The sequence below is a fragment of the Capricornis sumatraensis genome, chromosome 21 (genome assembly GCF_032405125.1).
Source record: "Capricornis sumatraensis isolate serow.1 chromosome 21, serow.2, whole genome shotgun sequence".
Classification (NCBI taxonomy): Eukaryota; Metazoa; Chordata; class Mammalia; order Artiodactyla; family Bovidae; genus Capricornis; species Capricornis sumatraensis.
Window position 1 is genome coordinate 28,344,617 of NC_091089.1, and position 12,623 is coordinate 28,357,239.

The window sequence follows — 12,623 nt, forward strand, 5'->3', positions numbered from 1 at the left end:
AAAACCAGTAAACTTGTAAGTTAAGAAAAATTGAGGTATTATGTTAAAAACTCTTCTGAAATGAATCAGTTCAGTTCAGTACCAACTGTTTAAAACAAGAGAGTCTTCTGGAGATTATTTTTCAGCATTCGAAACCCAAAAGAACATGTCAACAAAGGAATATGTCCCAAGATTTGGATATATGCTCATGTCCTTCTGGCACGGGGGTAGAAGGACAGGCAGCTTCCTTTTCATGTTATGTCCATCACTCACCAGCTCTGTGACTTCAGACAAGCTACCTAATTCTACTTAAGTCAAAATTCTCTCAGCTGTGATCAGGGAATGATGGTACGGGGTAAGGAATAAATGTGATAAAGAAGGGTTAGCAGAGTGTCTGGCACATGGTATATACTCCACAAGTGTTATTTTTAATGGAATCATCATTACCATACCTCAAGATTTTTAGACGGCATCTACTAGGATTACTGTACTTAGAAAGGCAAAGTACTCCTCAAGCTTATAAGACAACTACTTCAAGAGTGATTTGGGGAATACCCAGCTACTTTTAAGATATTAGAGGGGACTTCCCTGGTGGTCCAGTGGTTAAGAATCCACAATGCAATGCAGGGGATGTGGGTTTGACTCCTGGTCTGGGAACTAGGATCCAGCCCACTACAACTACTGCGTGCGTGTGTGCACCTGATGTCGCTTCAGTCTTGTCCAACTCTTTGTGACCCCATGGACTGTAGCCCACCAGGTTCCTCTGTCCATGAGATTCTCCAGGCAAGAATACTGGAGTGGGTTGCCATGCCCTCCTCCAGGCGATCTTCCCAACCCAGGGATCAAACCCATGTCTCTTATGTCTCCTGCATTGGCAGGTGGGTTCTTTACCACTAGCACCACCTGGGAAGCCTGATAACTACTACTGAGCCTGGCACCATAACTTGAGAGTCGACATACCACAAGGAAGATCCAGCATGCCGTAGCTAAGATATAAATAAATAAATAATTTTTAAAAAAGGTATTAGACATCCATTTTTCTTCTTTCCCTCCAGGTAGATTATTTATCATTAGGCAGATCAAAGACACTATGCCTGAGGTTCAGAACTTCATTTTATAAACTCAACTGTATTGGAAATACAATTTATGCAAAGCAAATAAATAACTGTTATTATGAAGATTTTGCTTTGCAAATAGATTTCTATCAGGTTTAACATTTAAATATATAGTCTAGTGATTTTTGCTTACCTTCTCGGCGTACTATTTTCCATCTTTCTGCCATTCCAGCTGGTTTATCAATGACAGAGAAACTGAAAGGCCAGCTGTTTTGGGGTCCGTCCAGGTCCTGAGCAGTCACGTTCACGAACGGCACGTAGTCGCAGACAGTCTGCACAGGGTCAACCAGTGTGGGACAATTGTCATTGATGTCTTCAACATTGATAACAATAGTGCCAGTGATGGTTTTTCTAGGATATTCTTAAAGATAGGAAAAAAAAAAAGTACACTTTGGTCATACTGCTCAAAATGGACATAGTTTGAATTCTCTAGTCAATTTCATAAGGAGAACTAGTATTCAAATTAGGACACTTCTTATCTTGGATGTGCTTTCATATTCAGATCAAGTAATGTCTTTTAATCCACTAAATACATAGAAATGTGAAGGTTTACCCATGTGACCTTTCTATAAGGCCAAAACAAAGGTCTCCATGGTTAGAAAATAAAATCTAAATACATATAACCAAGAAAAGATGTTTCTTTAATAACTTACCTTCTGTTATAGCCAAAATCTTTGCAGTGTATGTACCATTTTGGACATATCTGGATTCATAATCAGGAATCTTCACGAGTTTAATTTCAGATGTGGCAGAATTCACAGAGATCCAATTGTCTATATCTTCAAATTTGGCATATCTGTTAGAAAAGAGGAAATTAATTCTGAACTCTGGATAAACTGAGACTATCTACAAACTAATATCTATAACTCTTTTAAGCTTAATTTCTGCTTTATTATATATGTTCTTATTACAGGCATGTTTGGAGTGTTTTTAAATTTCTTGAGACTATCCTAAAAGACCCTCTGTTTATCACACCTACTTTGGAATCCTCCTTATTTCTGTAACATACCCCAGACATGTGTGCAAGGGCAACTACCCCCTGCCTACTCACCTGGGAGGTTTGAGTTGCTCTTAGCCTGTCTTACAGCTTTCAGTCTAGTGTCCCTTAAATTTGGAGTTCACCTTTTGAGGATAACTTAAGTCACCCAACAAGAACTCATGGAGAAAAGCCACCTTACATCCTATTGTTTCTTTGCATATTATCAATATTTAAAAAATAACAGTTTTTTAAAAAAATCAATGCCTTAAATGGAAGTGCTTTAAATTTGCTGGACATATGTACACCTATGGCTGATTCATGTTGATGTCTGACAAAAAACAATAAAATTCTGTAAAGCAATTATCCTTCAACTGAAAAATAAATAAATTTGCAGGATATTGTTGGTTGTTAGGAACAACAGTATTCTTTTGTTTATAAACAGCTAAAAGTGAAAACAAAGCTGATAAGGTGACTTCTGGTTTTCTTCTCTCAAGGCAAAGGAAAATTAGAGTGGAAAGACAGCTTCAGGAAGGCAAGTAGAACTTTCATAGTATGTTTTCAAAAACGTATGTTAATTTAATCCCATTGAGTTTAAAATGTATCCAAATACAAACATAAACTAAATAAACATAGAGTATTTGGTTCAAGCAGTCAGATTATTATTTTGTATTAAGTGGCAGTTTAGGCATACAAAAATGAGTGGCTAACATACAGCAATATTTATTTATAGTTACCATTAAAAAATTCCAATTATACACTTGAACTTAATTTTCCTGCCTTTTAATAATTTTACCAGTAAATGATGATACCTTTGGATAGTCACAGATATTTTTGAATTTCATGGCTGGAATTTTAAAGCTTGAACTGAGCTCAATGTTTTTCCACATTATACTTATAACCAAGACAGAGCTACAGTGCTAAGAATCACATTTCACAATGGAATGCTTTGTGTGATCTCATTTAAGGAATTTTCTGTTTCCTATTGTTAAAATTAGACACTTCAACGTAGGATGGTGGCTCACATGTCATGTCAAATATCCGTACAACTGATGTACATGGATAATCACTTAAAGTAAATCATGACAAGGTTGAGAGTGTTTCTTCTACTGTTCTCATCGACATTTCAATTAGGTGAATACTGGAAAATTATTTCACTTAGCTGTGCCTCTCATTCCTTATCTGTAAAATAAGGTTTGACTTAATCTTTAAGATCACTCTCTTTCTAAAGTTGTATGCTAAAGAATAAGGTATTTTTGAGAAGAAACATGGTTCATTATTTTTCAAGGTAGCGCACATCATCTTTTGATATGGTCATAACTCTTACTGAAAACACCAACCAAAATTAAATAGGTAGATGGAAATAGAAGTTCCAGTAGACAGCCACAGTATTATTGGAGAGTAATTAATCAGAACACTTAAGCCTCTCAGCAGACAGTCTGAGAAGTCATAAGGAATGTGCATCCTCAGGTTTAGAGCCACAGAAATAAAAATTAGGCTACAAAACTCAAGAGAAGCTGGACTGGTGCCTGAAGGTAAGCTGCACAAAAAAGGATCACCAAAGACATTGCAGAAAACACAATGGAAACTGCTTGTTAATATTATTTTGGAAAAAGGTCATTTGCTACTATTGGCTGATGAATTCTATGAGGAGATTCTCCAAAATGAAAGAGATTATTGAAAAGGTTCCTCCATATCCCCATTCTTGCTATGGTTGGCAGTGTTTCATGAAGTGCTGGCACCCAGGGACACGGGCCCAAGCAGAGTGAAGCAACCGAATAACTCTGGTACTGACGGCAGGAAAACAGGAGCCACGTGATGGACATCCAGGATTCCACAGAGGCTGTAGACATCAGGAGCACGTGCTGAAGCACACGGCTGCCCCTGGTCAGCCACTGCAAGACCTTCAACGACACCAAGCGGGATACTTGCAGTGCCCCCTGACGGTCATCTTGGGTGGCAGGTGAGGATTCTTGTACTGTGCTGTGCTTAGAGACTCAGTTGTGTCTGACTCTTTGTGACCCCATGGACTGAAACCCACCAGGCTTCTCTGTCTATGGGGATTCTCCAGGCAAGAATATTGGAGTGGGTTGCCATGCCCTCCTCCAGGGGATCTTACCAATCCAGGGATCAAACCCAGGTCTCCTACATTGCAGGCGGATTCTTTATTGTCTTGAGCCACCAGGGAAGCTCAAGAATACTGGAGTGGGTAGCCTATCCCTTCTCCACGGACTCTTCCCAACCCGAACCAGGGTCTCCTTCACTGCAGGAGATTCTTTACCAGTTGAGCTACCAGGGAAGCTTAACTTCAACTAAATAACTACAGGTAAGCAGAGCTTCATAAATTACAGCTCTGTAGAGTTATCTCTTGATGGCAAGGCTCTGAGAGCTAAGATGTAAACTCACTTTGCAAATGTGAATGGATCATGCAAACCTAAGGCGCTGCTACGGAATGGGTACAATACAGGGTTGGCATATGATAGGTTCTTTAAAAAAAAATTTTTTTTTAAATTTTGTATTGGAAGATAGCCAACTAACAATGTTGCCATAGTTTCAGGTGGACAGCAAAGGGATTCAGCCGTACATGGATATGTATACATTCTCCTCCAAACTCCTCTCCCTTCCAGGCTGCTCTATAACATTGAACAGAGTTCCCTGTGCTACAGAGTAGGTCCTTGTTGGTTATCCATTTTAAATATAGCAGTGTGTACATGTTGAAGCCAAACTCTATCCTGTCCCCCCTCTTCACCTTGGCAACCATAAGTTGGTTATCGAAGTCTGTGAGTCTCTTTCTGTTTTGTAAAGAAGTTCGTTTGTATCATTTCTTTTCAGGCATCTAGTAGGTTCCTAATAATATATTCTGAATACAGGTCACCAGGATCAAGACAAACATTACAAGTTTCATCAATCCCTGGACCAAAGAGCCTGGTTTGAATGAAGACCAATTTTCAAGGCTGATGATCAATTAAAACTGGTTTCCCCATTATTAAAATTTTAATGCATTATGCAGCTTTTTTTCCCCCCTCTTAATCAAAATTAAAGTGAATTTGCAGTAAATTTTACTTGCTACTTTCTTACCTCTAAAGACAGATTTTAGAAAGTTTCTTTCTGAACTTTTTCTTTGTTGCTATTTAGCCTTCTCAACCCAGAACTTTTTAATTAAAAAAAAATTTACAATGTTGCATTGGTTTCTGTCATACAACAATGCAAATCAGCCATAACTATACATACACTCCCTCCCTCCCTAGTCTCCCTCCCCTCCCCCGAGCCCATCTCTCCAGGTCATCACGGAGCACCAAAGGGGGCTCCCTGTGCCACGTGCAACTCCTCACTAGCTCTCCATCCTACACCCGATGGTCTATGCATGTTGACGCCACTTTCTCCACTCTTCTCACTCTCTCCCTCCCCCAGTGTCCACAAGCCCCTTCTCTATATCTGTGTCTCCTTTCCTCCCCTGCAAATAGGTTCATCAGCATCATTTTTCTGAACCCAGCCAGCCTTTGCCTCCCACTCGGGTCATGGAGGGAAGGGGGTTCCTGGGGAAACACCTGGCCTCTCAGTGACAACACAACTCCAGAAACTTCATTTACAGGCCTTTTGGGGTTTGTAGGCCCCCAATGGCACGGTTCAAAGGACTGAAGTGTCCAAATTCCATTACGATTTTTGAAAAGAAGCATTCAAAGTAACTTAGAATGAGGAAATAATATTCAAAACCATCTCTTACTTTACATTGGTTACTTTTCCAGTGTCTTCATCAAAAGCTTGAAATTTTCCCAGTATTTGGCCCTGGCTTAATTTCTCCATGCTCTCGCTAGTGTGAAATCGGATTGTGCTGCTTTTGAAATAAATGCCTTCTTTCACATTTTTCACTTTGACTTTGATGGGAATGGATGTCGGCTTGTATTTATCCTTAATTGATTTGTGAAAAGCTGCTTTGTTAGTGACGATAATGCTCAAGTCAAGATCCTTCATTGTTTCATAGTCTACTTCCTAGAAAGGCAAAATCAGAGGGAATTCTTTTAAAAGGGAAAACAACAGAACACATGCGTGTGGTTTCGGTGTCAGATATTATATAGTCATTTAAAACATGAAAAATACAGCAGTACTGACTACAGTAAATCCCCAATATATACATGAATTCCATTCTGAGAGCACGTTCGTAGTCCAACTTTGTTCATTAAGTCCAACAAAGCTAGCCTAGGTATCCAACTAACACAACTGGCTATACAGTACTGTAATAATACTGTCAAACAAATAATACATAAAAAACAAACATAAAAAATAAAGAAAACATTTTTAATCTTACAGTACAGCACCTTGAGAAGTACAGTAGTACCGTACAACAGATGGCATACTGGGGCTGGCATCCAGTGAACTGCCGAGAAGAGTTATGGAGTGGAGGTGGGAGAGGAGGAGGGAGGAGGTAGAGTTGAAGGATCGTCAGCAACAGGAGATGGAGGGCGAGTCGCAGTTTCACTCATACTTTAACGTGATTGGACACACAAACGCACATTCTCATTTTTGCAAGTTCACTACTTGAAGGCCTGTATATAGGGGACTTACTGTACTCCAACTCTTAAATTGATACCATGTCATTAAAAATCTACAGCCCCATGGACTACAGCCCACTAGGCTCCTCTGTCCATGGGATTTCCCAGGCAAGAATACTGGAGCAGGTTGGTTGCCATTTCCTTCTCTAAGGGATAGTCCCGACCCAGGAATCAAACCCGAGTCTTACATCTCCTGCATTTGCAGGTGGATTCTTTATCACTAGCACCACCTGGGAAGCCTAAGGATGTTTAGGAAGCATCCCCAATTTTATTTTATTTAAGATCAAAATCATTTCAAATATATATATTATCTTTAGCAATCTGAAGTGATTCTTCGCTTAATTAAAAAAAGTTAAGGGACATTCAATATAGGTTAATATTCCTTAAAAACTGTTCCATGGGTTTGTTCTGGCAAAAAGGGCTATAGAAGTAGCAGCAGACTGCCAGCTCTGTCCCATAGCGTATCATAAAGCTGAGACCTCACTGCATCTTACTAGGTAACACATAATATTAATTTGTCTCATTAATGATGTTCATTTTGATCCTTTGATCAAGGTGCTGTCTCTGAGGCTTCCCCACTGTAAAGTTACTTTTTGGCCTTTGTGATTCACGTGTATTTTGTGTGGCAGTACTTTGAAACTATTTAAGTTCCCCATTTCTCTGCAAATTTTCTATTTATGTTTGTTTCTGTTAGTATAAAAAAATAAAAGGAGGCCTCCTGGAGAGAAAAAAAATATATTTGACTATATTAATATAAACCCAGGAAGGGATTTTCAAATTTGTTTAAAAATCTGCAGCCCCATGGACTGCAGCCCACTGTCTCCTCTGTCCATGGGATTTCCCAGGCAAGAATACTGGAGCAGGTTGCCATTTCCTTCTCCAAGGGATAGTCCTGACCCAGGAATTGAACCCGTGAGTCTTGCATCTCCTGTATTTGCAGGATTCTTTATCACTAGCGCCACCAGGGAAGCCTAATGTTTAAGAAGAGAATCTAACCCCTTTCTTTATAACATGATGTCTATTAATAACTGGTTTGCTATTAATGCCATAAAAGATTAACCCTTTTCCAAATACTCTGTTCTTTGCAAATTGTGGTATGACATTTGATTCGATCAGTTTATCACTCTCTATATATTTTCCAATTTGTCCATTTTCTTTTTATAAACATTTCTATAGTGTTGTACTATTTAAATACACTTAATTTACTTAGCTATTCTGTTATTAGGCATTTGGACTATTTGCAATTAACATTGCTCTGAACATCTGCATGCAAGTTTTTTTGGAGATAACGTATATGTTTTTATTTTTCTTGGGTGAACACCTAGGACTAAATTGTTGGGTCACTGAATTAGTACTCTATTTAATTTTTATGAAACTGCCAAACTGGCTCTCCCATTTAATGTTTCCACTGGCAATATACAGGAGCTCTGGTTTGTCTATATTCTCACTGATACTTGGTGGTGTTGGTCTTTTCTGATTGTAGCTTCTTTCTAGCCAGGCGTGCAGTGATAGCCCACACAGGCTTAATCTGCACCTTCCCTAATGGCTACTGATGCCGGGTATCCTTTATGGGCACACTTACTATTTGCATATCTTCTCTAACTTTCTGTGAATGGAATCTGATGGTTGCCCTTATACTTTGGAAGTGATTCTTTATACAATTGAGAAAGTAAATTCATAATTTTCTTAATCTGGTGCTGTCATTTTACTACTAAATTTACAGTAACTCTGTCCCTTTTTGTGCTACCATGGTGCATTGAGGGTATTTTTATTATTCATCACTATGTGACTGCTTCTCCTTCTGTATATTACTGGCTTTTAATCTCAGTCACTGAGCAGGGTTGCACCTATAATCTATGACTAAAAAAGGATGCTTAGTTCAATACAAGAAGGTAAATTGATTTTGTCTCTAATGCCATTATCTATTTATTCAGTAATCATAAAATTTATCTTCCCTTTAATTCAAAATCACTGCAGATGGTGCTTGCAGCCATGAAATTAAAAGACGCTTACTCTTTGGAAGGAAAGTTATGACCAACCTAGATAGTATACTCAAAAGCGGAGACATTACTTTGCAAACAAAGGTCCGTCTAGTCAAGGCTATGGTTTTCCCAGTAGTCATGTATGGATGTGAGAGTTAGACTGTGAAGAAAGCTGAACACTGAAGAATTGATGCTTTTGAACTGTGGTGTTGGAGAAGACTCTTGAGAGTCCCTTGGACTGCAAGGAGATCCAATCAGTCCATTCTAAAGGAGATCAGTCCTGGGTGTTCTTTGGAAGGACTGATGCTAAAGCTGAAACTCCAGTACTCTGGCCACCTCATGTGAAAAGTTGACTCATTGTAAAAGACTCTGATGCTGGGAGGGATTGGGGGCAGGAGGAAAATGGGACAACTGAGGATGAGATGGCTAGATGGCATCACTGACTCGATGGACATGAGTTTGAGTGAACTCCGGGAGTTGGTGATGGACAGGGAGGTCTGGCATGCTGTAATTCATGGGGTCGCAAAGAGTCAGACACAACTGAGTGACTGAACTGAACTGAACTGAATTTTATTCTGTTTACCTCTGCTTTACAAAATGTGGTCTATATACATATGGTAGCCTATTGATAAATGGTATCCATAATTATTACAATGAAACTTCAAGTTAATTTTCCTCTATTCTGTTATACATTATATTATCATCATTCCTTTATTAGGATTTACTTACTTTACTGTATAATAAAGTTGTAAAAATGTGGATGCTTCTGGAATCAATTTTTTGTCTGTGACTTAATGAAATGTTTTGAAAGCTTTAGCTTTGCATTTTATTTTAAAATTTGATATTCTATCATTAACCATTTAACATATAGTGGTATTCTTCCTTTTTAATTTTGTTTAAAAAAAAATCCATCCTCTAAATTTGTTTAAAAAATTCTGTAGGAGTCAGGGTTTTTAATGTTTAAGACCCATATACTTATAACATGATTTAATTTTTATTGATTCAATTAAGCAGAATTATACACTGTGTTTCAAAATGTGACCCTCACACTACTGACATTAGAAATACAAAGAGTGTGACCACTTACAACCATAGAACTTGGGCAAATAGGGATGGCACCTATCTCTAACGTTGTGGCACCAGTACTAATAAATAAATATTTGAAGCTCAAAATACATCAGAGTCCTCCTCTTGACCAACTTCTCTCATTCCAGGTTTGAACCCTAAGTCCTTACCTTAATCAGGGTCACGATTCCTTCATTAGTTTGAGTATCAGTTTCTATGCGGAAATAACCCCCTTCGTTTCCTGATGCAAAAGTAAAATTTGCTAACCAATTATCCGAGCCTACTTCATCTGCATCGGACACTTTTATGCGTAAAACCTCTACGTTGGCTTGGTTTTCTTCAACTGATCCTTCATACTGCAAAACACAAACAGGAGGTTTTTATTCTGATGGAACACAAGCATAAGTGATATATTTTTAGTTATGACTGACATGTAAGTAGGCACATTTGTTCTAAAAATAATAGTTACCACGTTTCTGTCAACTACAGGTATATTGTCATTGACATCCAAAATACGAATCTGAACTTGAGCTTGTTTTACTGGTTTATCTGTTATTTGTCCATTGCCATCTCTTGCTTCTACCGTCAAAGTGTAGCTGCTGTATTCCTGCAAGGCAATGAAAAAGATCCAGCTGGGGTGAAGATGAATTGCTCCCAAATCTGTCTTTCTGGTTTGAGTTCACTTTATCATCAGGGGAATGAACCTCAGTACATTTTATTCATAAGTAAGTTTCATGGGGGCTTCCCTGGTGGCTCAGTGGTAAAGAATCTGCCTGCCAATGCAGGACACACAGGTTCGATCCCTGATCTGGGATGATCCCACATACCTCGGAGCAAGTAAGCCTGTACGCCGCAACTACTGAGCCTGTGCTCTAGACCCCAGGAGCTGCAACTACTGAAGCCTGAGGGCCCTACAGTTTGTGCTAAACAACAAGAGAAGCCACCGCAATGAGCAGTCTGTGCACCATAACTAGAGAGTAGCTCCCGCTCGCTGCCACTAGAGAAAAGCCAGTACAGCAACAAAGACCTAGAGCAGCCAAAAATAAATAAGTAAATATTAAAAGACATCTCATGACCTGCTGTTAATTCTATGAAGATGCTGTCTGTTTGCCATCAGAGCTTTTTTTAAAAGGGCAGAAAAGCCGAGAGCAGTTGTTGACATCAAAATTCTTAATTACATCATTGGTGATATTTATCAGGAGATGAGTCTCTCCTTAAAATAGTCTGAGCACAAAAGTGCTTTCAAAGGTAGCCAGCATTACACTGGAAGTGATGAGACTCTAGAAATTAGTTTTTTTCTAGCCCACACTTCATTTTAGGTTACAAGTTAAGTCATAAAGACTTAACCCCCCAAGAACACTGGGTCAGTAAAGGCAAAACTTGGTGCACGGGAAAGAAGATTCTTGGAGAACACGACCTAGAGAACAACATCTCAGATGTTACTCCAAAGGGGATCCGTCTCTTCCATGTGTTCCCTTCTAATGGCTCCATCAGTGTGGTTGAAGTTTAAGAAGGAGCCAGGCAGCGAGTGCCCATGCCCGGGACCCTGTGCAGAGCAAAACTGCTCAGTGAAAGGCAGGATGGCAGAGACTCTGGGACCAGCTGTCTGAGTTCCAATTCTGACATGCTAGCTATGTCGGACACACATTATCCCTTTGACTCTTGGTTGCCTTCTACATAAAATGAGGATAATAACTGGATCTGCTTCACAGGGTTTACAGGTTCATTAACTGAGTCAATCCACGTAAAAGGCTTGGAATAGCACTGGGCACATGGCTTGCCCAGCAAGTGACAGCCAGTATTTTCTTTTGCTAAACGTTTCAGAGACAGAATCACACTACTACTTCAAAATAGTACTTTTCCATTCTCATTTTATGTGAAAAGGTAGAGTAGAACTCTAGGAGTAATAATATTCTTTAGGGATTCCCTGGTGGTTCAGATGGTAAAGAATGTGCCTGCAATGCAGGAGACCCAGGTTCAATCCCTGGGTCAGGAAGATCCCTTGGAGAAGGGAATGGCAACCCACTCCAGTACTCTTGTCTGGAGAATCACACGGACAGAGAAGTCTGGTGGGCTACAGTCCATGGGGTTGTAAAGAGTCAGATACAACTGAGTGACTAACACTTTAACTATCCTTTAGAAAGATATCAAAGGAATGTTGACCCAAATCCTCTTCCTCTCTGGCCAGAGTTAAATCATTTTTTTAAGCATTACAAAATACACTGATTGTTTCTGATGATGATTTATATTTGATGACAATACAGCACTCTAAGGATCATCAACATTTTACCATGCATGCTGTTAACATCTTTATATGTATAGCATTTACGAAATCTTATCTTCTCTTTTCAACTAAAATGTTCCCTTTGACTTAGAAATTAAAAAATGAAATGTTTGAGAAAGTATCCTTTAGGAAACAACTCAAATTTTCCTCCAATTTGGGATTTACAATAACTCTTTCCTTTACAAATACTTCTGTTACTCTAAACAGGAGTAATAGAATCTCTTTTCCTCCCTCTGAAAATGTATTAGCAGTAGGAAAGATTCCTGAAGTTTCATTACAGAACCACAAAGTAAGGAACATTGCTTTAGAACTCTCTAGCAAACAGATCCTGATTGGAGAGGCCCTAGGTCAATGCTTATGTAATTTAAAAATTTCCAGGAGCCACATGAAAAAGAAATAAAGAGGGAATTCCTTGGTGGTCCAAGGACTTGGTTAGGACTTGGCACTTCACTGCTGGGGCCTGGGTTCAATCCTTGGTCGGGGAACTAAGATCCCACAACCACATGGTGTGGCCAAATAAATAAATAATTTTTAAAAAAAAAGTAAAAAGAGACAGTTGATACTAATTTTATTTTTCCTTTGGGAGAGTAGAAGTATATTGGTTTGCTTTTTCATTTATAAAAACATTTGGGGGGTTTTCTGGTTGATTATCTTCCTCTTCCTTTACCATGA

General features: G+C 39.0%; 1 protein-coding gene across 1 annotated transcript in view; it reads right to left on the reverse strand.

Moving 5' to 3' along the window:
• Positions 1-12,623, reverse strand: part of DSG2 (desmoglein 2) — a 51,190-nt gene that overhangs the window by 9,843 nt on the left and 28,724 nt on the right. Inside the window, exons 7-11 of the mRNA XM_068993757.1 lie at positions 10,137-10,274; positions 9,838-10,023; positions 5,795-6,060; positions 1,748-1,890; positions 1,228-1,455 (exon numbers count right to left, since the gene is read on the reverse strand). Coding sequence (XP_068849858.1) covers positions 1,228-1,455; positions 1,748-1,890; positions 5,795-6,060; positions 9,838-10,023; positions 10,137-10,274 — 961 coding nt within the window. The remainder of the gene's footprint in view (positions 1-1,227; positions 1,456-1,747; positions 1,891-5,794; positions 6,061-9,837; positions 10,024-10,136; positions 10,275-12,623) is intronic.